This window comes from Nicotiana tabacum, chromosome 12 (genome assembly GCF_000715075.1).
Source record: "Nicotiana tabacum cultivar K326 chromosome 12, ASM71507v2, whole genome shotgun sequence".
Lineage (NCBI taxonomy): Eukaryota > Viridiplantae > Streptophyta > Magnoliopsida > Solanales > Solanaceae > Nicotiana > Nicotiana tabacum.
In genome coordinates this window covers 44,195,565-44,221,824 of record NC_134091.1, presented here as the reverse complement: position 1 = coordinate 44,221,824, position 26,260 = coordinate 44,195,565, and the positions used below count along the sequence as shown (strand labels likewise).

General features: G+C 37.6%; 1 protein-coding gene across 1 annotated transcript; it reads right to left on the bottom strand.

The window, feature by feature from the left end:
• Positions 1-4,643: 4,643 nt before the first annotated feature.
• On the bottom strand, positions 4,644-7,574 carry LOC107805573 (uncharacterized). Its single transcript, XM_016629636.2, has 2 exons — positions 5,130-7,574; positions 4,644-5,020 (listed from the first exon to the last, which is right to left on the bottom strand). The coding sequence occupies exons 1-2, from the start codon at positions 7,465-7,467 to the stop codon at positions 4,644-4,646; spliced, it is 2,715 nt and encodes a 904-aa protein (XP_016485122.1). The 5' UTR covers positions 7,468-7,574.
• Positions 7,575-26,260: the final 18,686 nt, after the last annotated feature.

The following is a 26,260-nucleotide window of genomic DNA, read 5'->3' as shown; positions in this document are numbered from 1 at the left end:
CCCGGTACTGTAGCGTAGGGGGGCTGGGACGGGTTGGGCAAGAAGCGAGTTTTAAACGATCAGTTTTTTGATACCGGTGCACTCACCCGCTAAGCCCGTTAATCCGTTAACGGGTTACAACCCGGTTCAGCCCATTTTTTAACATTTTTTTTATAATTTTTTTTAATGGACCAACTGAAACTCTTGATATTGACACTTGTATTTCTGATCTACACAAATATTTAGAAATATTATATAATTATTATGCTAATATTGTTGATGCTTCTTCTGCTGTAGATTCAAATATTCCTTTAAGTTCAGTTTCGACATCTGGGACCAGTGCTTTGGATAATAATGATGGTGTTGAAGATTATTTGATTTGGTCTACACTAGGGAAGCATCAACAAACCAGTAGCAGGAATATTGATGAACTTCAATTCTACTTGCAAAAGTCAGCAGAGCCCCGCACAAAGGAATTTCTACCACGGAGTAACTCAAATAAATTTTCTGTTCTTTCGGCCATGGCTCGAGACGTGCTAAATGTGCCGATTTCAACAGTCGCATCAGAGAGTGCATTTAGCCAAGCAAGGCAGCAACTAGAAGATACCCGTCATTCATTGGGTAGCAACGCTTTGGAAATTCTAGTGTGCTTCAGAGATTGGATAAGATCATGACGACGAAATTAAGGGCGTGACGAGGTAGATGAAGCAGATGACTAAGAAATTGGAGATATAATGGTTTATGGTGCTGATTCAACCAATGCCGGAAATCAAGAACCTCATATTGACATGGATGAACTTACAAAAATGATGCAAAGCATGTGATGTACTATTTTTTTTTTTTTTTTATAATTATTGTAAACTTTTAATTTGCAAGTTCAAAAATAACAAAATCAAAAAATAATTTGCAACTTAATTTGAAATATTATATATTATTCAATAAAAATATCAAATGAAAGTCTTCGGAGCTTGATCCTTACATATTGCCTATTGGTCTTATTAAATAATTTTTTGTAGCCACTTACTTTCAAATTTTAATTTTAAAATTATAAAATTCAAATTTCAAATTTAAAACTTTAAACTTCAAAGTTTAATTCTAAGCCTTAAAAGTTTTCAAACACTTAAGTATCAATAACATTGAATAAGAAAAACAAAATTTACTTTTAAAAAAAAAAAAATTCCACGGCCCGCTAACAGCCCGCTAAGCCCGAACCCGGACGGACAAAAAAAAACCCGAAAAAGTACAGTCTGCTAACAACCCGCAACGTTAAACCGACAGGCTATTTTTTTGTGTCCAGCACGTCCCAGCCCGCCCGTTAAACACCCATAGTTTGAACATAAGAATTTTTTTCTTTTTTTTTTTTCAAAAAAATTTCACTTTTTTCGAAATTAGCGTTTGTTCATAAAATTTCCAATTTTTACTTGAAGATGCATTTTGGAATTTTTAAAAATTTGAAAACTCCAAAAAGCTGTTTTTCAAAAACAAATTCACTCAAATCACTCACAAAACTTCAAAAACAACCCAAAATTACATTTATGTCAAACATAACTCTAAATTTCAAATATCATTTTAGCCAAAATGTGTTACAAATGCCCACAAAGAGTGGATTTTAGCCAAAAATGTGTTGCAAATTAAGGAAGTACTCACAATTAAGGAAATACTCCAAACGGGCTCTAAATGTGGAATCTCCTCAATAACAAATGAAATTATGACAACAGTTGATTTTCACCGGGAAAAAAAAACCAATCACAAGCATTATAAGTAATTTTTTTTTTCTTTAGGAAATAAATTTTAATATTTTTTTAATCTGTGCAAAAAAGTAAAACGTTTTTTCATATTTGAAAAATAAATTTATCTTTATGGAACAACACAAATATCTCATTTTACACAAATACGTAGTAAATTGCAATGGAAAGAGTATATGCAACTGCTTGACTATTACACAGTGCCCTATGCGTCCTTTGACTGGCGACATGGCAATTAATTAAGACCTAAAATACTCGCGTAGAGATTATTCAATTTCGATTTAAATTAAAGCATTGCTATATAGGAAAACCAAAAGTTTCCCTCTCCTTAAATTTTTTCCTGCAATCTCGGTTGGAATTGAATTAAAATCGGGCAGTAAATGTTTTTCCAGGGCTTTGATAACTGTATACTTTTCATCCAAATTTGGTACCATAGTTTTATTGTAAAATGGAGTTTTATTCATAAAATGTGAGTTATATAAATGTTATGATAAACATGTTATATGATGTTTGTCTAAAATTTTATATACTGTATGATGTTTGTCTAAAATTTTCCAGGGCTTTGATAACTGTATTATTTTTTTAATCCTTTTTTTTTGAGCTCTGTAGCTTCATCCAAAACCCACCACTGATTACTTTCCTGCCAACTCCAAATTAGCAGCAAAGAGCTTAATATATTTTTAATTCCTTCATTGTGTCTCCTTCACATACCAGTTTACTATTAACACTCGATTAATTAAAAAATTATACCAAAATAGAATGTTAAAAAACACTGATATATGAAAGAAGAAGAAAATAATGGAAGGGGGAAGTCAGAAATCTCGTGTGGAAAGTGCCGCTCACTGCACCTTGCGATGCTGCGTTTGCACGTATGCTAAGATCTCATCATTCTTTCCCCAAGTGTTAAATTTTGTATCTTTTTCGCAATATCACACTCATTGATTTGAACAAAATTAGAAAAAGAATGTTGGAATTCACACATTGATTTGAACTCCAAAAAGAAAAAAATGAATAGGAAAAGAAGAGCGTTTGGAAGAGCTGCTGGCTATGAGAAGAAAGAGGGGATTTAATAGAGGACACTGTCGGCGATGCTTTGACACTTCACAACTCCTTATTTGTTGCCCTAATGCAACTGATCATTCTCTGCTACGCATCTTCACCCTAATCTCAGTGGATCCCCAAAATCGTACGGCCGATAACTCGGTATTTTACAGTTCACTTTTCAGGTAATATTGTGTTTACTTTTATAAGTAAACAAATTTAACATAATTGTTTAATGGGCTTAAAACAATTTTGTAATAGTAAAAGACAACTTTAGTCAAGAAAGAGGAAGAAAAAAATACTTTAGTGCATATAAGAAAGTGATTATAGCGTGTAAGCTTCGACTAACTTACATTCTGTAAATTAATTTTGTCCTCAAGTGTTCTAAGGGAAGATCCAAGTACTTAAGAGATTACACAATTTGAATATAAATTTTAGTATTATGAGTTCATAATTTCGTGATATGTTTGTGACCGTGTTAATTATGAAAAATAGTTAACGTTAGTTTTCGGAGTATAGTCATTCGAAAAATAAGTAATGTGAGTACTCACACGTGTCTTTTATTTTACTGTTACTTCAAATATTTAAAAGAGTTCACAAGGATCTTAGAGTTCATTACTTCGATGATCACTGAACTATCAAAAATTATGGATTAAAGTCACTTTTCTTTCATTTGTAACAAGAAAGTTATTCAACTATCCTTATTGCACTCAACATGATTTCTTGATATTTCCGGTGAAAAAAGCTGACTTGGCGGTCCACATCAACTTTTTATATTTTTTGCTACTTAAAATAATCCAACATGATCATTAAAGGTAATACCACCGGAATAAACTTTTACTCCCAAATGCTTCCGAGAACTCTTGGACCCATTATTATTTTATATAACTCTCTTCTTCTTCGCTTGAACCATGGGACTTTATAACATATCATCATAATAAAATCAGTTACTGTTTTTCTTTATTTTTTCATTTGTTTAATCTTACATTATGGTTTATTTATTGCATTCCCGTCCTATTTTTTAAAAGAAATTTTGTCTCACTCCTTTTATGTAGAAGCATCCATGTTGCTCTTCCTCGTACCCATTATTATTTTAAGGAAAAAAAAAGAAAGAGAATAAGAGACACAATGGTGGAACCAAAATAATATCGAGGGAATCAAATGAGTCACGGAAAGTTGATAGTCTTACTTTCTGAATAGTATTAATTGGACTATGATATACCAGGTAACTAAATAACTGCTCTTATTAAGTAACTATTTTTGATGCTGAATGGTTCAATGTTGGATTAGAGAAACCGTGAAAAGTTCATCTATTTGAGAGAAGAAGAGGAGAGTTTTATAAAATAGTAATGGGTACAAGGGTTTTTGGAAGAGAGATACATTTAGGAGCAAAGTTTATTTCGGGTGGGTTTACCTTTAATGGATCAGGTTGAATTTATTTTTTGTTTGGGTGATAATTATTTTACGTGGCAAAAAATATAAAAAGTCCATATAGACTGCCATGTCAGTTTTTTTCCACCGAAAAATATTAAGAAATCCGGCTGAGTGATCATCAGCGTGCAATATAAATAGTTGAGTAACTTTCTTGTTAAAATTGAAAGAAAAGTGATTTTGATCCCTGATTTTTAATAGTTTAGTGATCATCTGAGTAAATGACTCAAGTATCTTGGCATGATTGAAGGCATATGAGTATCGTGGGTGCACCGTGCATGTGGAAGAGAAGTAAAACCGGGCACATCATACTCTTCAAGGATTGTCAGTCACACATGGACTAATTTATTATGTCAACAAATTAGTCACTATAACACTTTAAATTCCTAGAACAAAATGGAATAGACAATACATATACACAGCAATGTAAAGGGAAACGCAGAAAGATCAGCATCTTGGTAGTGTTGGTTCAAGCAAGTGGCCTAATATAACAGTGGAGAACAAGCTTTCTGAAGGTAACTTTTCCTTTGATAAAGACACACAAACTTGCTTCATAGTTGGCCGAGCTTGAGGACTTTGACGAAGACATGCAAATGCTAGCTTTGTGATCTTAATCAATTCTTCTGCTTCTTGTCTTCCAGGAGCTTGTGGTCGTTGGTCAATGATATCCTTTAACAATGTTCCATGGGCGCTTGACGCTGATGAAAGTGATGATATAGCTGCAATAATATCACCTGGATGATGACCTAAAATGACTTCCAGTGATAGCACCCCAAAACTGTAAACATCACTCTTCTCATTTACCTTCATTGTGTAAGCAAGCTCTGCAAATATATTAGAAATTAAGTATAGGATATTAGAAAATAGTGTAAGAGTTAAAGATTCTCAAGTAGTAATAGATTCAAAGAAGTTAGTAAGCATATATATATATACCTGGAGCTACATAGCCAAATGTTCCAGCGAACGATGTCCGATTAGAGGAGTTAAGCCTTAAGAGTTTTGCAGTGCCAAAATCAGAAACATGGGGATTGCCTTCATCATCTAAGAGGACATTGTTACTTGATATATCTCTGTGAACTATAGGAGGTGAACACTCATGATGTAAGTACCACAATGCATTTGCTACCCCCTTGACAATATCAACTCTCCTGAGCCAATCTAATTCTCTTGCTCTATCCTTATTGCTAAGGTTTTGCGACAAGTTTCCTCCTTCCAACAACTCATAAATCAAGAACGAGTGGCGTGCATGTGAACAAAATCCATAAAGCCTCACTATATTTCTATGGCGGATGTTTACAAGAGTTTGTATTTCTTTTGAAAAGCTTTTCAAGTTGTCATCAGAGTATTCTTCATCTTCTAAAGCATGAACTTTTTTCACTGCAACAACTTGACCACATGGTAATTCTACTCTAAAGACAGTTCCATGTCCTCCTTTTCCAATGCAATATTTGCTATCAAAATTCTCTGTTGCTGTAATGATGTTTTCATATGCTAGTTTCCCATTAAATCCCCGAATCGAAAAAGAATTGCTAGATGGTTCTCTAGGCTGAATACTACTAGTATTTCTCTTCTTTTTTGTTAGAAAAAGAATACAAGTAATCACAAGTAGAAGTAGGGCAACCGAGATAAGAGACAGAGTTAAGGTCAGTATAATCTTTCTACTTGTCCTCTCTTTTTTCCCTAAGGAAGAGCAAGGTTTCATACCACTGTGATTGCTGCAGCACAAATCATGGTTATCTCTTAATTGTTCAATCGATGCATTTTGAAATGCCATGATCTTGGGAAGAGGACCAACCAATTGATTGGAAGATATATCAATAGAACTCAAACTAACGCGTTCATTGAAACTTGATGGGATTGAACCACACAAGTTATTATGTGAAAGATTCATGATTTCCAAGCTTTGCAATGATCCTATGATTCGCGGTATCTCACCACCGAGCATGTTATAACTGAGATCAAGATACAGTAGGGAGTGTAAATTTCCTAAATTAGAAGGAATAGTTGTGTTTAACATGTTCTTGCTTAAATTCAAGTTCCAAAGCTGCCTGCAATCTCCTATTTCTCTTGGAATCTTGCCACTTATATTATTTGCAGCTAAGTCAAGTCTTGTAAGTTTAGACAACTTTCCCACTTCTATAGGTATTTCCCCCGAAATTTTATTTCCATGCAAATCAAGTACCAGCAAGAGAGTTAAGCTCTCCAAATTTTTAGGAATTTCGCCGGTCAAGTGATTAGAAGAGAGATCAAGCATTTCTAGTTTAGTCAGATTTCCTATCTCAATAGGTATGGTTCCAGACAAGTTGTTGTTGGAGATTTTCAAGCTGGTTAGATTATGAGAAATGCCCCATTTTGATGTCAATCCACCATAAAACTTATTGTGACTCAAATCAATGTAAATTAGATTTGGATAGACACCAAAAGCTTCTGATATATTGCTAGATAATTGGTTCCTTTCAAGCCTAAGTCTGGTTAGTTTAGAGCAATTTTTCAAGCTTCTAGGGATATTACCAATAAAGTTATTATCATATGCTGTGAATTTAGTCAGTTTTCCACCAATGCATACATTTTGTGGCAAGTGACCGGTAAGATTGTTCTCAGCTATTTGAAAAATTTCCAAATGTGTAAGGTTTTCAAGCTCTATTGGAAGGGTTCCATTGAGTTTATTTCCAAGCAAACACAAATGCACAAGGGATTTTAAGTTACCTAAGCTTGAAGGGATGGGACCATAGAGTTCATTCACTGTTAGATATAAGTTCTTGAGATTTTTCAAGAATCCTATTTCAGGTGGAATAATTCCAGAAAAATTATTGGACCTCAAATCAAGAAAACTTAATCTTGAAAGGTTACATATGTTTTGTGGCAGTGTACCATGGAGTGAGTTATTGGAAAAATCAATTAATTGGAGATGGGGAAAGGAAGAGAAATTTAGGTGGTGAAGAGTACCTCTAATCCCATAATTTGCAATATCCATTTGAGTAACTCTTCCAAATTTATCACAAGAAATGCCATCCCAATGGCAAGGACTAGGTCTAGTACTGCTTGTCACCACCCAAGAAGAAAGAAGTGATTGATTTGCATTTTCAAGACTTGCCTTCCATTTTAAGAGAGAAAATGCTTCATATGAACTTGAATTAATTGAATGTTTTTCAGAAGCATTTAGATAAGATTTGGCAGAAACATGTTGAATAGAAGTAGTCATAAAGATCAACATCATATACATGAAGAGAAAATGACTGAAAATTGGATGGTATGATAAGGAAATACTCATGATTAATATTTCTCCACCAAAAAACAAAATAAACTTTTTTGATCCTAAGGCAAACTGTTTGGCTTTGTGGGAATGCTGGATATATTGATTAATGGACAGATATTTATAACTAAAACAAGGGTCATGCTTCCAAGTGGGAAACCAAGCCGCAGTAAACAGCTCTTGTTTAGTGTATTACTATCTTTCTTTTTCCCTTTCAGTTAAATTAAACATACATAAGTTCTCGTGTCCAATTTATGTAATAGTACTAGTTTTTAGGTTCATACTTTACTATTCTTTCCTTGCAGATTTATTGCATCCAACAAAAACTAAGTGACAAACCTAGTGTCACAACTGACTCTCATGCCTAGTAGTTAAACTTAGATATTCAAATTTTCATGACTATTTCATACAATTTTTCTCCATTTTGTATTTTGTATCTGATTTGTATATATTTTGTCTGTGGTGTGTACTTCTTCCTCTCTAAAATTTCAATCAAAACTTACTCTCTTAATAGAATTTTGATACATATCAACAACTTTATGTAAAAAGATAGTATTGATAACTTAAATACAAATTTTATACAATGATTCATACAGCATACAACTATTTTTCAACTTTTATACAACATTCAAATAAAAAAAAATATATAACTACAACAGAATACAATTTACATACAATTATAATACAATTTTACTATAATTTCGTAAGTATATTGTATGTCATATGTTCTTCTTCTTCTTCTTCTTCTTCGACTTCGAGTTTCAATATGAAATTCAGCCAAAATTAAGTCAAATCTTCACCAAAACACCCTCAAAATTGAGACATAAACTCCAAACAATATTTCCAATTGTTTGCAATAACACCCATTCCAAACAAATAATGGTTTTTGAAAACCCAAATTCGATTTCAAAGCATCAAAGCATCAAAGCATTTTAATAGCTGTCAATGGTGGAGAGTCAAATACCTTCAAAATTTCTTGATTGCCAATTTCAATTTGAACACCAGTTGTGCAACATGAAAGGAAATTGCTAAGTTAAAACGATTAAAATTCATTGATGAATTCTATTAAAACTCTATACAACAAGAAAGCACAAAAAAACAGAGAACATGAAGAAAAATTGGGGAAAAAAAACATAGAAGGAGAGTAGAGAGACGAAGAGAGAGAGAGATGAAGAGAGAGAGACAGAGAGAGAGAGAGTGGGCAAGTATAAAGGGATAAGAAAATAACTGATATTCCTTATTCAATTCCTAATATAAAGGGATACTCATTTAAAATTTATTTGTACATAATTGGTAAATTGTATATAACCATATAATTAAATTAAAACTTGAGTAAGGAAAGTAATAAGGTTTCAAATAGTCTATAAGAAGGTAAAAACCATAGAATTATCTTTCTTACCTTAAACAACCCCCCTCCTATTCTTGCACGGGATTGTCTCATGTCTCAACAATAGTAAAGTAGTAGTAAATTATCATAATAGATTTCAGATGAGTATCAATAAAATGAAGACGAGTCCTACCTAATTTTTAAACCCGCTAATTGAGGTGTAGGTTTGACACACTTTTTAGTTGGCGTCAACACACTTTTTAGGTGGCTTCAATCGGATTTAGAATTTTTAGTATATGGGTGCACTACTAAAAAAAAATAAGAAAAAATATATTAAGTGGTAGTTGATCCCAATTTCTCTTGATAAATAACTCATTTTTTAATCAAGTGCACCATTCAACCTTCTTGGAGTATGGGTGCCAACAGTTAATATTATACCAATTATAGAAAATATGTACATAAAATATTTAATTTTACAAAAATAGTATGTGTTCACGTGCCCCATAATTTTACCTATAAATCCGCCCATAGCTTCAATGAAATTTTAATTTGTACAACGTTGTTCATAGGGATGGAAAATGGGGTAGGGCGGTGCGGGTTTAAGGTTATGCGGGGCTGTGCAGGTTTAAGTCTATGCAAGGCGGAGCAGGTTAAAATCTTCGCAGGTTTTGCCCGCAACCACATTACACCGCACCGTTTGGCAGTTGTTCATTCCTAATCCGTTGAGCCTTTTTCCCACTTGTTCATTCTCTGTCACTCACATGATTTGGAGCTGTCTTTCTTCTTCAATTTAATCCTCATGGAAATTAAATTATAGAAAAAGCTTCAATAAGTCAAAGGAGATCCGTATGTTGTAGTAATCCATTAGATATACTCAATGGGTACCTAAACAGTTCAATTTTTGCGGAGAGTGGCTGGATTTTTTGCAAGACCTCGTGGCGCATATGCAGCACTACAACTAAGACCAACAGAAGAAATAATAACTTTCTTATTTTAAGGCAATTAGGTAAAATGATAGTGTAGAAACAAAAAGTTTTTATAAGGCAATAAAGTGAGATGTTGAGATGGATAAGCATTGGAAAGGAAAAGAAAATGAGAATGAGAAGAAAAAGAAAATGTAAATGGAAACTGGGTCGAAGAGCTTGACTTGGACTATACTGATTTTATGCAACTTTAAGCTTATTTCTATTACCTCCAGATAAACTACATTTTAATAAATTAATTTATACTTCTTTTTTTGTATTAAATTTTTATGACTTCATCACGTGCAACAAAAATGATATTGTTCTAAAATAAACGTATGCTCATAAACTTAATCTCCTAATTTAAAAAAAAAAAAATACATGTACAATTTATAAAACGATGTATAGAGATGACAAGGCTCAATTTAAGATGTCTTAATCATTTTAGAAGAGCCATGTATAGAGAGAGGTAAGAATGTTAATATCTTCATTAAGGGACAAGGCCGCTTCCTTCGCTCAAATGCCCTTTTCCTTGTTCTTTTGAGTTTCTTTTAATCTAATTGTCATTTTGGATTACAATGCCAATCTATTTATCTATATCTATATCTATATCTATATCTATCTATCTATACTATATTAAAAACATAAAACCCTTAGCGAAATGTCGATCGCCTTATTTACCCTTTTAAAAATTGGGTTCACACTAGACAAAATAGTAATTTGATTATTTTCTTAATATTTTAAAATAATCATTTAATTATTTTTCTAATATTTAGGAATATTTACTTAAGTATGTTTCTATTATTTAGGACTTTACAGTAAGATAAATTTCAGTTATTAAATCTCTCCTAAAATTTCGGAATTTAACATCAAAATTTTACTTATATAAATCTTCTCATTGTTTTAATTGTGTATAACTATATAAAGTATTTCAAAGAGAATCTCATAATGAATAAATTTCTTCCGAAAAGGCATTCTAGGTTTGGCACGTCAGGTATGCATAGTGTTCAACTTATGTTAAAACTTAAAATGCCAAATACATACACAACCTCTTAAAATTGGCACCAAATTCCATTTAGACATCTCAATCAATCCGTGTACCTATTAGACACTCTAACGTCACTATAGTGTACCTATGGAACACCTGGGTCTCAATCTCTCTTAAAAATGAAACCCGTGATTTGCAAGTACGCTGACATGGAAGACGGACAAATCACTGGGTAACATGTGTCAAATAACAAAAGAAAAACAAAAGTCTTTTTCTTCTCCTTCGTGTTCTTCAATTGCAACCACCAAACACAGAAAAACTTGGCGACACCTCTTCGGAAACACCATCAGAAACGACCCTTAGCAATATGCAGCGAATGAAGCGACTCAGTCAGACCAAAATAGATAACACAGGTCGAGATCCGGCAAGTTAGTTCGCTTCATCTGTGTTATTCAATTGCAATCGCACAAAAAACAGAGATAACCACTACAAGCCTAAGATTTAAGTTGCTTCTCTACTGCCCTATATCCACATTATGCACTATCACACATTCAGTCGAAGAGTTTTAAGTAGATGACGATTAGTAAGAATGTCACTCCATCTCCTAAACCGTTCATTTTATTTGAAAAACTATGTCCTAATTTGTAATTTAGTCTTTTGTTTACAGATAAGTTTTCTGTTCCTTGTTAAACAAAAATTCATCCTTTCCTATAATACTCAATTAAATTGAATTAAACGTTTGTCACTGTCACACCCCTTTTCTACCCCCAAAAGATAAATAATGTATTATGAATTGGTGTAGGTTAAAGAGTTTTTCCAATTAAAGTGACAAACTTGATTAGGGATTATTTTATTGCTCAGAGTCGCCACTTGGATTTGATTTTCGGGTGTTCCAAGTCACCTTTTATTTGAATCCCTAGTCAAAGGAAGGTGTGACTCTTTTATTATTGGTCTGCAAAAATAAAGTCCGGGTAAGAAAATCTGTTGAATGGGGAGAAGGTGTAAGGCATTCTCCGAATTCCGTGGTTCTAGTACGGTCGCTTTATTGACTACAACTTGGCTTGAATTAATTTTGGACATATTGTAATTTATTGATTTTTATGTTTTACCTATCTGCTTTTAATTATCGCATTTTATAGATTTATCTTTAAAACGGGTCACATGTGCGTAACTCTGTTTTATTTGGGGCGCTAAAATCATGTCATTAATCACCCTTTAATAATTTTCAAGATTATTTTTTTTTCAAAGCCGCACGAATGCGTACTTTGATTTGTTTTGATAATTATAATTATATCACACGAACGTGTACAAAATCATGATGATTTGATTAATTAAGAGCGCGCCTAAAGCACTCTAACGTATTCATGAATTATTTTGGTACGAGAAGCTAAATCACTATTTAATGAAAAAAAATTGGTCTTACCATATGGATTTACCACGTTGGTTCGGACCAAGTATTACATGACCCAATTAATTTAAAGCCTTCCTCGTAGCCCCATAATGAAATGTCTTAATTTAACGTCTTAAGAAATAATCCAAACATGCGCATGAGAGATACTTAATGCCAAGAGTAATTAAAGCTTAAATAGAGCCAAACAAAACCCAACTAATCCATGTAAAACCTCGGGACCCAGCTATCCCTATAAATGGACAGTATTAAAAGTAACAAAACCTTGAAAGAAATCCTAATCCTAGATCATATATTTCTATTATTCATTGAACTAGAACTAAATAATTAAATCAAAGAGGCATAATATATTATTTAAAGAAAACAATCACACAAACACTTATAAAGAGACAACAAATATTCTGCTAATAATAACTTAGCCCAAGAGAAGAGAAAGATAATATATTTGAACAAATACATGAAGATGGATGAAATGTTAAAAAGATTGGACCTTTTGCCGATGAGAAATATTCTTCAATTATATTGAAGACACTCCACGCCTCACACAGTCTCTGTTTCTGAGAATCAAGCCCAACAACAACGTTCAAAACAGAACTGCTAAATGGATCTCCCCCGGAGAAACGAAAGGCCACCGAAAACCTTAATTATACGGACATGTGCTCTACGAATCGTGACTTTGTTGGTGACCCCGAACTCGACTGAGAGGCTTTACTTTCGTGGCTGAATTTTGGGCTCGTTTTTTGTGTTGAGGGTGTCTTAATGTAGGTATTTTTTAGTAAAAGGATGAATGTGTGGTGAAGAAGAAGAGGAAGGCAGCTGGTATTTTTTCCTCCTCTCTCAATGTCTCACTCTTTTTCTATTTTTTTTTTGTTTTTCCTCCTTCCTTGTCCGTTCTTGTGTTCTGTTTTATAAGAGAGATGAGGGAGAGAAAATTGAGTGCCAAAAATGGGTCTGTGAGTTATGTGTTTTAATGGCTGAAAATAGAGTATGGGGTTTGTGAGTAGGGGACAAGCATGGGGGGCAAGGAGTGGGGAACAATAGAGAGTGGAGTAGGGAGCAAAATGTGGGGGGGACAAGCATGGGAGACAAACGGAAGTGGAGTGGGGACATGCCTGGGAAGATGGGAGCGGGAAATATTCAAGCACGGTAAAAACTTAGGTGCTCACAGCATGCCCCTCTTTGCTTGGAAACATTAAAAGTTTTCAGTCAAAGATAAAGTGAGCTGTGTGACTAAATTTTGATCATATCGTTACTCAAAAGAGGAAGAAAATAAAAGAAAAAGGTGCAACCGAGTCCTGATTTTGGACTTCCTACATATCCCGGGTTATAAGGGAATCAGGTCGCGTGTAATTCAAGGAAAGTGATGAAATGATGAGTTGGAGAGTCGAGTGAGGTTCCGTCGAGACTCCGGTCTGTGGTCTTGCTATTACATCAAAATTGAAAGAAACTAAACAAGCCTATCAACTATGAGTTACAAGATTCCTATCTATAAGTCTTTTGAAGCTTGATCTTGAATCTTGACTGGTTGTTCATGCAAACTCTGATCTGAACCTTGATGCTTGCTAGTTGTAAATGCTAGTTCATTCTTCTATGACTTCTTCTGAGCAAAACGGGAAATGTGAAGCTCGTAACTTCAGTCATGTCTTGAATAGTCCATATCCTTTCCATCTGCTTCTGCATTTGGATTCACTTTCTTTTCCTTTTTTTTTTCTTTATTTTGGATTGAGACTTTTCTTTTGTTCATCTCGAACACTGTGCCTCGAGGTAAAACCTGCTCAGGCATCACAACAAACAAACGAACGAAATTTTTCTGCCCCAGTTTTTACTAGGAAAATTTTGTGAGTTATTGTAACAAAATTCTAAACTACTTGTTTATTGAAAGCAAATAAAAGGGAATGGTGTATCCTAAAAAGGTCATGATTGGTGTACCTTATGTTGGAAAAATGTGGCAAGGTAATGGGATACCCTATATTGGCAATGATATCAGAGAGTGGTGTACCATGCATTTAAGCTCAAATCAACTAGGGAATGGAGTATCCTATGTTGGATAACACAGCTAGGGATTGGTGTAGCCTATACTGGTAAGGAGATCGGGGATTGGTGTACCCTATACTGAAAAGGAAATATAACCAGGGGTTGGTACCTTGTATTACTGAGAAGGAAATGTAACCAGGGGTTGGCGCCCTATATTACTGAAAAGCAAATGTAACCAGGGGTTGGCGCCCTGTATTACTAAAAAGAAAATGTAACCAGGGGTTGGTGCCCTATATTACTAAAAAGAAAATATAACCAGGGGTTGGCGCCCTATATTACTGAAAAGGAAATGTAACCAGGGGTTGGTGCCCTGTATTACTGGAAAAAAGAATGTTGAATCCCCTTGGTGAAAAAGTTCTACCTGGGTTAAACTATGAAAAACAAAACTGGACAAAGAGTACTTCCACCCGAAAATATGAACTGGATCCCTCTAGGCGAAAAGGTTCTACCCGGGTTAAGCTACGAAAAGCAACCTGAGCGAAGAGTACTTCTACCCGAAACTATGAACTGGATCCCCCTAGGTGAAAAGGTTCTACCTGGGTTAAGCTACGAAAAGCAACCTGAGCGAAGAGTACTTCTACCCGGAACTATAAGCTGGATCCCTCTAGGCGAAAAAGGTTCTACCTGGGTTAAACTACGTAAAACATCCTGAGCGAAGAGTACTTCTACCCGAAACTATGAACTGGATCCCCCTAGGCGAAAAGGTTCTACCTGGGTTAAGCTACGAAAATAACATGAGCAAAGAGTACTTCTACCCGGAACTATGATCTGGATCCCCCTAGGCGAAAAGGTTCTACTTGGGTTAAAGTACGAAAATAACCTGAGCGAAGAGTACTTCTATCCGGAACTATGAGCTGGATCCCCTAGGCGAAAATGGTTCTACCTGGGTTAAGCTACGAAAATAACCTGAGCGAAGAGTACTTCTACCCGGAACTATGAGCTGGATCCCCCTAGGCGAAATGGTTCTACCTGAGTTAAGCTACGTAAAACATCCTGAGTGAAGAGTACTTCTACCCGGAACTATGAAGCTGGATCCCCCTAGGCGAAATGGTTCTACCTGGGTTAAGCTACGAAAATAACCTGAGCGAAGAGTACTTCTACCCGGAACTATGAGCTGGATCCCCCTAGGCGAAATGGTTCTACCTGAGTTAAGCTACGTAAAACATTCTGAGCGAATAGTACTTTTACCCGGAACTATGAGCTGGATCTCCCTAGGCGAAATGGTTCTACCTGGGTTAAGCTACGAAAATAACCTGAGCGAAGAGTACTTCTACCCGGAACTATGAGCTGGATCCCCCTAGGCGAAATGGTTCTACCTGAGTTAAGCTACGTAAAACATCCTGAGTGAAGAGTACTTCTACCCGGAACTATGAGCTGGATCCCCCTAGGCGAAATGGTTCTAGCTAGGTTAAGCTACGAAAATAACCTGAGCGAAGAGTACTTCTACCCGGAACTATGAGCTGGATCCCCCTAGGCGAAATGGTTCTACCTGAGTTAAGCTACGTAAAACATCCTGAGTGAAAAGTACTTCTACCCGAAACTATGAGCTGGATCTCCCTAGGCGAAATGGTTCTACCTGGGTTAAGCTACAAAAATGGGAGGTATGAACAGTAGTGATGCATGCTGCAAATAAAGGAAAGTGGAGATTTTGACGAAACTTACCTTTGATGACATTCGTCCTTTAAGAATCGCCATTCTGCACTGCTTTGATCCTGCTTCAAACAAAGAAAGATTCGTGAGTTTTTAAAGTGGTGGTCGGTTTGTGGCCTTGATGCCCTTAGTAGTTTGAATTCACCCCTCCGTTGTCGAAGAACTGATTTTGTCAGTGTGATACCGAGGTTCCCGAATACTCTGTATCACTTTCTAGAGACATTGTCTTTCTGACGTTGCCCCTGGCTGTTTCACACCCGGACGTCCATGGTACCGCTAATCCTTGTCCCTAAGGCAAGGCAATTTTCCTTTAAAATCAAACTTAGTTGTCTTTCACTTAGAACCAATTTCTGACTGTAGTGCTTATCAACTTTTCCCATGAAGCGAGTCTTGCTTAAGCGGCCTTTTCAGTTTCTTTGAGACACTTTGTCCGCCTTATCAAAAGAGATCTCATATGGATTCCTGCCCTCGTCAATGCCGTATATGCTCCAAATTATGCTCGGTATTACAGGGAAACTGTAGCCAGTTTTGCAGCCAGTCTTGCTTTGCTTTTGATGCAAGATTAGACCGGAAGGGAATCTAGGAAAAATTATGGAAAAGAATAGAAGAGCAATTGGAAATGAAAAAGGAATTGTGTCTAAATAAAAGGTGTCCCTTACGGGGAGAGAAATAAGGAGACTTATCTAGAGATATGTGCCGACTTCAATGAATCATGACATGCATTTTGGACTGGACGCCTGATCTGTCTGAGCTGTCTAATTCTCAAAATTATGTCGCAAATGTTCAATCTTGAAACTGTCTTAGTTGTGCTCATGCCGGAGCATGGAAGACCCTCATCCGGCTAGTAGCGCCCTTTGCGAGTTTTCGCTAACTGACCTCTCTCATTTCTCTAATCACTATCGCCTTACAGTTCCCATACGGGTTTTCACCGATAAGACTCTCTCATTTTTTTTTTCATTTTTTTTTCATTAAGATACGACACGCGGAAGGTTGGCTGATGCCCCTAGCATGGGGACTTCAAGTATTCTCAAAGATCGATCAGAAGTTCTTAACAGGAAAAGGCGAAATGAACCTTGAAATGAATTACAACCTTTGGAACTGTTTCTACAGGAAAAACTGTAAGATAAAAACAAACTTCTGCCACAGTTTTGGAATATTGGGAATATGGATTTTTGTTGCAATGGGACCGAACCCAGGGTAAGGCTGCCTACGTATCCTTTCGGAATCAGGTCGGACGTAGTTCAATGACTCAGAAAATTTGTTTAATGACTCAGAATATATATATTTTTTTTTGCAAGTACACATGTTCCAAAAAGTGGAAAACAAGGAAGAAGAAAAATACAGCTTAAAAGGGGTAACAAAAGGGTGACACTTGCTTGGAAAAGCGAGCAATGGTAGCCTTCGTCATCTCGATCTAAGAAAATCATGCGCGAAAGTTCCACAGTGGGTATATATCAGACATAATATCTTTTGACTACATCTGCATTAATAGTCATGTCTGGTACCCGTCCTTCTTCATCTACTAAGTGCAAGGCCCCTTTTGGTAACACTTTCTTGATGATGTAGGGTCCTTTCCAGTTTGGGGCGAACTTTCCTTTAGCTTCTACTTGGTGTGGAAGAACGCATTTCAGGACGAGTTGGCCTACCTTGAAGTACCTTGGACGCACTTTCTTGTTGTAAGCGCGTGCCATTTTTTGCTGGTATAACTGGCCAAAGCACACTGATGCTAGCCGTTTCTCATCAATCAACATTAGTTGTTCTAATCGGGTCTTTACCCATTCTGCATCTTCAATCTCCGACTCCACAATGATCCGAAGAGAGGGAATTTCGACTTCAGCCGGTATTACAGCTTCTGTCCCATATACCAACAGATAAGGAGTTGCACCAACCGATGTACGAGCAGTCGTGCGGTATCCCAGAAGAGCAAAAGGCAACTTTTCATGCCATTGTCTCGACCCTTGGATTATTTTCCTAAGAATCTTCTTGATGTTCTTGTTCGCCACTTCAACGGCTCCATTGGCTTTTGGCCGGTAAGGGGTAGAATGGCGATGCATAATTTTAAATTGCTCGCATACCTCCTTCATCAAATGACTATTGAGATTGGCTGCATTGTCAGTGATAATGGTATTTGGGATACCAAAGCGACAGATGATGTTGGAATGAACAAAGTCTACCACTGCTTTCTTGGTGACTGCTTTGAACGTGACGGCTTCCACCCACTTGGTGAAGTAATCAATTGCAACCAAAATGAATCTATGCCCATTTGAAGCCTTTGGCTAAATTGACCCAATAACATCCATTCCCCAAGTAACGAAAGGCCAAGGAGAGGACATGGGATGCAACTCTGAAGGTGGCGAGTGAATCAGGTCACCATGAATCTGGCATTGGTGACACTTGCGAACAAAACTGAAGCAATGTCGCTCCATTGTAAGCCAATAATACCCTGCCCGCAGAATCTTCTTCGCCAAAACATATCCATTCATGTGAGGTCCTCATACCCCCGAATGCACTTCACTCATGATCCGCTCAGCTTCTGTTGCATCTACGCATCTCAAAAAGTTCAAATCTGGGGTCCTTTTGTACAAAATTTCCCCACTCAGGAAGAAACCGCTGGCGAGCCTCCTTATAGTTCTTTTTTGATCTCCCTTGGCGTGCTCTGGGTATTCTCTCATTTTCAGGAATCGTTTTATGTCATGATACCATGGTTCACCATCTGGTTCTATCTCAATTGTATTGCAGTAACCGTGTTGATTCTGAACTTGGATTTCTAGTGGATCGATATGGGTGTTTCCCGGATAAGGGAGCATCGAGGCTAAAGTAGCCAAAGCATCGGCTAGCTCGTTGTGAAACCTGGGAATGTACCTGAACTCGATGGATTTGAATCTTTTGCTCAAATCTTGTACACATTGTCTGTATGGAATAAGCTTGATGTCTCGAGTCTCCCATTCACCTTGGGCTTGCCGGATAAGCAAGTCAGAATCTCCCATAACCAATAGTTCATGCACATCCAGATCGAGGGCCATTTTCAAACCCATGATACATGCTTCGTATTCTGCCATATTATTGGTACAGAAGAACCGAAGTCGGGCTGTTGCAGGGTAATACTGTCCAATAGGGATGAGGATTGCCCCGATCCCAACTCCTTTGATATTGACAGCTCCATCAAAATACATTTTCCATAGAGGGTTGTCGTCTGGAACTACTTTCTCTATTGAGTTGACCTCTTCGTCTGGGAAGTAGGTGGTAAGTGGCTTGTACTCATCATCAACTGGATTCTCTGCCAAATGATCGGCCAAAGCCTGTGATTTCATCGCAGTGCGAGTGACATAGACGATGTCGAACTCTGTGAGCAGGATTTGCCATTTTACGAGCCTGCCGGTGGGCATTGGCTTTTGGAAAATATACTTCAGAGGATCCATTCTGGATATGAGGTAAGTAGTATAGGCCAAAAGATAATGTCTCAACTTCTGAGCGACCCAAGTCAAAGCACAACATGTCATTTCTAAAAGGGTGTACTTAACCTCATAATTTGTGAACTTCTTGCTCAAATAATATATTGCTTGTTCCTTTTTGCTTGTCGCATCATGTTGCCCCAGAACGTATCCAAAAGAATTATCCATCACCGATAAATAAAAAAACAAAGGCCTACCAGGTTCAGGTGGGACCAGTACAGGGGGTTTTGATAGATAATCTTTGATCCTGTCAAAAGCATTTTGGCAATCGTCTGTCCACTTGATTGCAGCATCCTTTTTCAGCAACTTAAAGATGGGCTCGCACGTGGTTGTGAGCTGAGCAATGAACCTACTGATGTAGTTCAACCTTCCGAGCAAACTCATGACCTCCTTTTTGTTCTTCGGGGGTGGCAGATCTCGAATGGACTTTATCTTAGATGGATCCAATTCGATGCCTCTCCGACTAACTATAAAACCGAGGAGTTTCCCAGATGGAACCCCAAACGCACATTTGGCTGGATTAAACTTAAGGTCATACCTTCGAAGCCGTTTGAAGAACTTTTTCAAATCATTCACGTGGTCAGCCTGTGTCTTTGATTTTATGATGACATCATCGACATATACTTCAATCTCTTTGTGCATCATGTCATGAAAAATGGTGGTCATGGCCCTCATGTAAGTTACCCCTGCATTCTTTAAATCAAATGGCATGACCCTGTAACAATAGGTACCCCATGGAGTGGTGAAAGCGATCTTTTCTGCATCACCCTCATCCATTAGAATCTGGTGGTACCCAGCATAGCAATCCACGAACGACTGTATCTCATGCTTTGCGCAATTATCTACAAGAATATGGATGTTCGGTAAAGGAAAATTATCCTTCGGACTTGCTTTGTTCAGGTCTCTGTAGTCAACACAGACTCTAGTTTTTCCATCTTTCTTTGGCACGGGCACAACATTTGCCACCCAGGTGGTGTATCGTACGGCTCTGACAACATTGGCGCTCAATTGCTTCATTATTTCCTCTTTGATTTTATCACTCATGTCCGTTTTAAATTTTCGCTGCTTCTGTTGGACTGGTGAAAAATCAGGATACGTGGGAAGTTTATGAACCACTAAATCGACGCTTAAACCAGGCATATCATCATAAGACCAGGCAAACACATCTCTATACTCAAATAAAAGTTGAATCAAGGCATCTCTGGTTTTTTGTTCAGTGTGAATGCTTATCTTTGTTTCTCTGACTTCTTCATGACCTCCGATATTAATTGGCTCAGTTTCATTGAGGTTGGGCCTAGGCTTGTTTTCAAATTGTTCCAACTCTCTTTTTATTTCATCAAAAACCTTATCTTCATCATATTCGACCTCTTGATGCATTATTTCGAAATTAGACAGCCTTTTGAGATCTGGGCGTGAATTCTGCATGCATATCATGTTATTAAAACCGGTATTAACAAAACTGAAATGGAAATAAAATGGCAGGAATTAGGAAAAGGAAAATATATAAAATTTAATACGAAACTGAACTGCATTTCATTGAATTTGAAAGGATAGAAGGGTTAACGTCAAAATAAAACAATCATACTAAGATATTCGGATTACAACCCTGAAAGTAACCCAAAGTACAAAAGAAAGAAGTTGCAAAAGTCAACTACCAAAACTCCTTCCTTGTGGGGAGAGGAGTTGCTTCCCAGTTATTGAGCATGGTTTCTGGGCCAATTAGTTGCATATCGGCACGACTAGTGCCTTCACCCGCCTGGATCATGTTCATTTCAGAAAACATCTGCCTGAGGTCATGGCAAATTTCATCAATGTTTGCATGCGCCGCGGAATTTTGACCATGTTTGAATCGTGGCTTGACAAAAGTGTAGAAAATGTGAGGGATAGGTTGCTGCAAGACCCACCCGTGCTTTTTGCAGTGCTTGGCTTTGTCTTTGTCTGCTTGTGTTGGCCTGAAGCCTAAACCAAAAGTACCCCTGTTACTGAACGGAGAAATGGGTTCTGAAATTCCTTGCAATGATGCCCCCAAACCTTTTCCTGGCTCATAACCTTGTCTCATCATAAGTGCAGCCACCATTACAGATGTGGCAGAGAGACGCGGATGTAGAATGGGTTTTCCTTCCTCAACATGGTCCACAACAACCACTTCGAAAGCCTGATAGACAATGGACTCACATCCTTCCTTGGCCTCAATACATGGGATTAACGGGTCTTTATAAATGGATGACTCGTCTTCTCCGTGAACAATAATTTCTTGCCTGTTGTGCTCGAATTTGAGCATCTGATGCAAGGTGGATGGCACAGCTCGGGCCGTATGGATCCATGGCCTTCCAAGAAGAAAGCTATAAGAAGTTTTCATGTCCAATACTTGGAAGACAATTTCAAAATCAACAGGCCCAATCGTCATGGTGAGGTCGATCTCTCCAATGGTATCCCTCGCTGAGCCATCAAAAGCCCGGATGAGAACATTGCTGGGTCGGATCCTGTCTGTATTGATCTTCATGCTTTGCAAGGTAGAGAGAGGGCATACATCTACACTCGAGCCTCCATCAACCATGACTCGCTTCACATAATGCCCCTCGCATTTGACAGTCAAGTGCAAAGCCCTATTGTGACCGGCTCCCTCCTCAGGAAGTTCATCATCAGTAAAGGAAATTCTGTTCACCTCAAAAAATCTATTGGCCATCTTCTCTAATTGATTCACAGTGGTATTCTCTGAGACATGTGCCTCGTTCAGGATTTTGATTAGTACACGGGCATGCTCTCCTGAGTGTATAAGCAGAGATAACAGAGAGATTTGGGCAGGAGTCTTTCTCAGCTGGTCAATGATTGAGTAATCCTGAACTTTCATCTTTTTCAAAAACTCCTCCGCCTCTTCTTCAGTGACCGGTTTCTTTATTGGCATTTGGCCTTCTCTGATTTGCTTAGCCTTCCTCAACTCTTCTGGAGAGTAACACCTTCCTGATCGAGTCAAACCTCCAGTTTCCCCCACTTCTTCTATGATTTCCTTACCTTTGTAGGTTACTACAGTTTTGTTGTAGTTCCAAGGGATGGTTTTCATATTTATTATACGGGGTTGTGTGGCAGGCTTGATTATGATCGGCTTTATTATACCCGTCGTACCGCCCTAATTCTCCTTTGTGATGGGGTGACCTCCAAGGACGTATAACTTTGGGCTTGGAGCATTGGAGCGAACCTCCAACCTCGAGATTTTTGGAACAAATAAAATTGCCCCTTCTGAGCTCTGGGCACCTTTCACAATCAACGGTGCATCTAGGCTTGGATTTACTTCCAGTTTGGTTCCCTCTTGAATCGTTACCACTGTCATTTCTACTCGACCAACCGGCTTGTATTCATGATCTCAGCCAATCATTCCCACAAAATGAACATCATTGTGTACTGGTAACGGGTTATTGGTCACATTAGGAGGGTCCTCGCCATTCGTGACTACAATCAATTTTTCAATAATGAGTCTTTTTACGGCTCTTTTCAGGGTCCAAAAATCATCAGTGCTATGCCCCGGAGCACCTGAATGATATTCACATCTAGCGTTTGCTTGAAATCCATGTGAATCGGGATGCATATGGTGGGGAGCGATGGGTCCAATCACGCCTATCTGCTTCAACTTCTGGAACAGACTAGAGTATGATTCCGCCAATGGAGTAAATTTTTCCACTGGCCTCTACTCTCGACCATAATCCTGCCTAGGACGAGCGTTGTAGGGTGCCCAAAAATTTTGCTGCTGAGGTCGGGGTAATCTTGGAGCTGGTGCTCGTACCTGTTGATTGGGAGGATGAGCATATGATTGAGCATTAAACACTGTATATTGTGGCGGTCCCACAGAGTACTGAGGAATTGGCGGGGGATAGTAATGTTGAGGGTAGCTGGATTGGCCCTGCTGAATTTGCACATAAGGATGCGATGCCCCTCTTTGAACTTCCCTGGATCCCGAAGTCATCATGGACCCTTCATCTCTCTTCTTCCTATTTGCCAAACTTCCCGACCCATTTTGGATAGCTTGGGTGGTGGCTTTGAGAGCAGCTTGACTTACAATTCTGCCAGTCTTGAGGCCATTTTCGACCATTTCTCCTATTTTGATCGCTTCTGCAAAAGGTCTACCCATTGCGGACATCATGTTCTGAAAGTAATTAGGATCTTGGGCCTCCAGAAAAATAGTGATCAACTCGTGGTTATCCATGGGTAGCTTAACTCTAGCTGCTTGCTCCCTCCACTTGATTGCATACTCCCTAAAGCTTTTAGTCGGCTTTTTCTTCATATTGGACAGGGAATTGTGATCCGGCGTAATATCTATGTTGTATTGAAATTGTTTGACGAAGGCTTGGGCCATGTCGTTCCAGACATGCCAGTGAGAGATATCTTGGTCAATGAACCATTCAGAGGCTACCCCCACAAGACTTTCTCCAAAATAAGCCATCAGCAATTCTTCTTTTCCACCTGCACCCCTCAGTTGGTTGCAGTACCTTTTCAAATGGGCGATAGGGTCGCCGTGTCCATCATATTTCTCGAATTTTGGGGTCTTGAACCCTGGTGGCAAATGGATGTGAGGGAACATGCATAAATCACTGAACGAAACACTTTTGTGACCCCCTAATCCTTGTATGTTCTTTATGTTCTGTTCAAGACTTTTCATTTTCCTGGCCATCTCATCCAACTCAACCGTCTTGGTAGGCTTTTCATTTACCACTGGTGGCTCATACTGAGGAGTCTGATTATATGGAGTCGAGACCCCGAAAGCCATGTTTGGAGAGTAGTATTGGCCATCATAAGCATGAGATGGTGGCTCGTTGATTGGCCTCGTCACAGGATGTGGAGGCGGGATTGTGTATGCCGGTGCGCCAGACACGACTAGAGGAGTGTTCCTGACCGGTGCGACTGGAGGTCGCACATTAGAGGTACCAGGAGCAACGTGGAGGCTGTAGTTTGGCACATACCCTGGTGGTAGGATGTGGTCGCTCGTTGCATGGGGCAGTGGTTGAGTAGCCAGGGGTACGGTGGAAGTTCCCTCTGAGGGACCACGGGGTGGAGGCTGACCAGACACCCAAGCTTGATACACATCAGACAATTGCTGTCTCAATTTTCTTATTTCCTCCAACTCCTGTTCAACTGATTGACCCTGGGGGTCGTCACTGATCAACTCGATCTCATCATCATTGGCCATTACTACCACTCCCTTAGATCTAATGAAGTAATGGTATGTTGCCAGTTTCACCACAAATCAACCACCTTAAGCTTACTAAATAAGAGACAGCAAACGTGTTAGGGTTAAGCATTTTATAGATATGAATCACACATAATGTGCCATGCTCCTATCATTGTCACTATTTCTAACATGCTTTTAGAGGCTTCATGTTTCATTCCGACTTATGGGGTAGCTTCTTATTGACGCTCTTATATATATATATATATATATATATATATATATATATATATATATATATATATATATATATATATATATATATATATATATATTCACTCACGCCTCATTTTGATCCCTCATCTTAGAATCATTGAAAAATATTTTGATCGAACCTTTTGTAGGTTGCCTACGTATCATGTCGCCGCATGAATCAGATCATTACGTAGTTCAGGGATACCGGGAACAAAGTACATAAGCTAGCTCTTTTTTTCTTTTGGAATGTTTGAAAAGAAGAATTCTTAAAGGAGAAAGAAAATATTATTATTATTTTTGGATTTGGATTATTTTGTTTTTGGATTTTTTTGGGAGAAAAACTTCTAAAGAAGGAAAAAACATATTTTTGGATTTTGATTTTTTTTTTCAAATGAAATACTTCTAAAAAGAAAGCAAATATTTTTGGTTTTTCTTTCTGGTGAGAATCATACCTGTGTAGTTCGGTGGATCAGAAATAAAATAGATAAACTAACTCTTTTTTATATACAATTAATCCGACAAAATTTTCTAGCAAAGAAAATATTTTTTTTAAATTTTTTTTCAATTGTTTTGTTTTTTGGAATTGGTGAAAGAAAAACTTCTAAAGTAGAAAATATATATATATATTTTTTTTGAATTTTGTTTTTTTTAAAAAAAAATTCAAAAGAAAGAAAATATTTTTTTTTTGAATTTTGGGAGAAAGAATTTTTTTTTTAAAAAAGGAAGAAAATATTTTTGGATTTTTGGTCTAAAAAAAAGGAAGCTTCTAAAGAAGTAATTAAAGGAAAATATCTTCTTGGATTTTTAAAAATTGGGGGCCGAAACCGATGAGGTTTGCCTATGTATCTCACATCCGGTGAGAATCAGACCCGCGTAGTTCGGTAAAAATCGACTATGTTCCTTTTTTTTTTATAATTTTAATAAAAATTAATCTTCAAAAACCATATGCGCCTCAAAAACCATATGCGCTAGACCACATCATTTTTTTCTCTGTTCGTCCAACTGATTTATGCTAAAGTCGGTCGACATGAAAGCCTCCCAAATAATGTAACAAGTAGCACATAACATGACATAATGGTCTCAACTAGGTACCTGTCCTAAAACAGAATTCGTCCCATGAGTCGACTGCTGCTAAGTCAAATGCACATGATGCAAAGAAAGCATAGCCTACTAGGGATATTCATTGTTTGTGGCTTATTCTTCTAAGTTTGTAAATCCTAAAGGAGATGGTATCTAGACCTGGCTTACCCGGGCGAACAACCCGAGCCGAGGAGCGTCAAGCATTACCAGTAGTAGAACAGCACTGGCTAGCTAACGGCTCTCCCGCCTAAACATGTGTGACTAAATCCTTCACCAGAAGCTGGTAGGCTAACTGGCTTTATCTCAAGACAGAAATTTTGTGATGCTGGTAGGCAAACACAACATAACTAATTATCAAAAGACTCAGAGGGATGCGAGAGAAGATACAATTTATATGTACAGTTCAACAATATCAAAACGGTAAAAACTCGACAAGTAACACATTAGGCCCAAATAAATCACAATATATACAAAAATTAATAAAGCCAAACAAAATC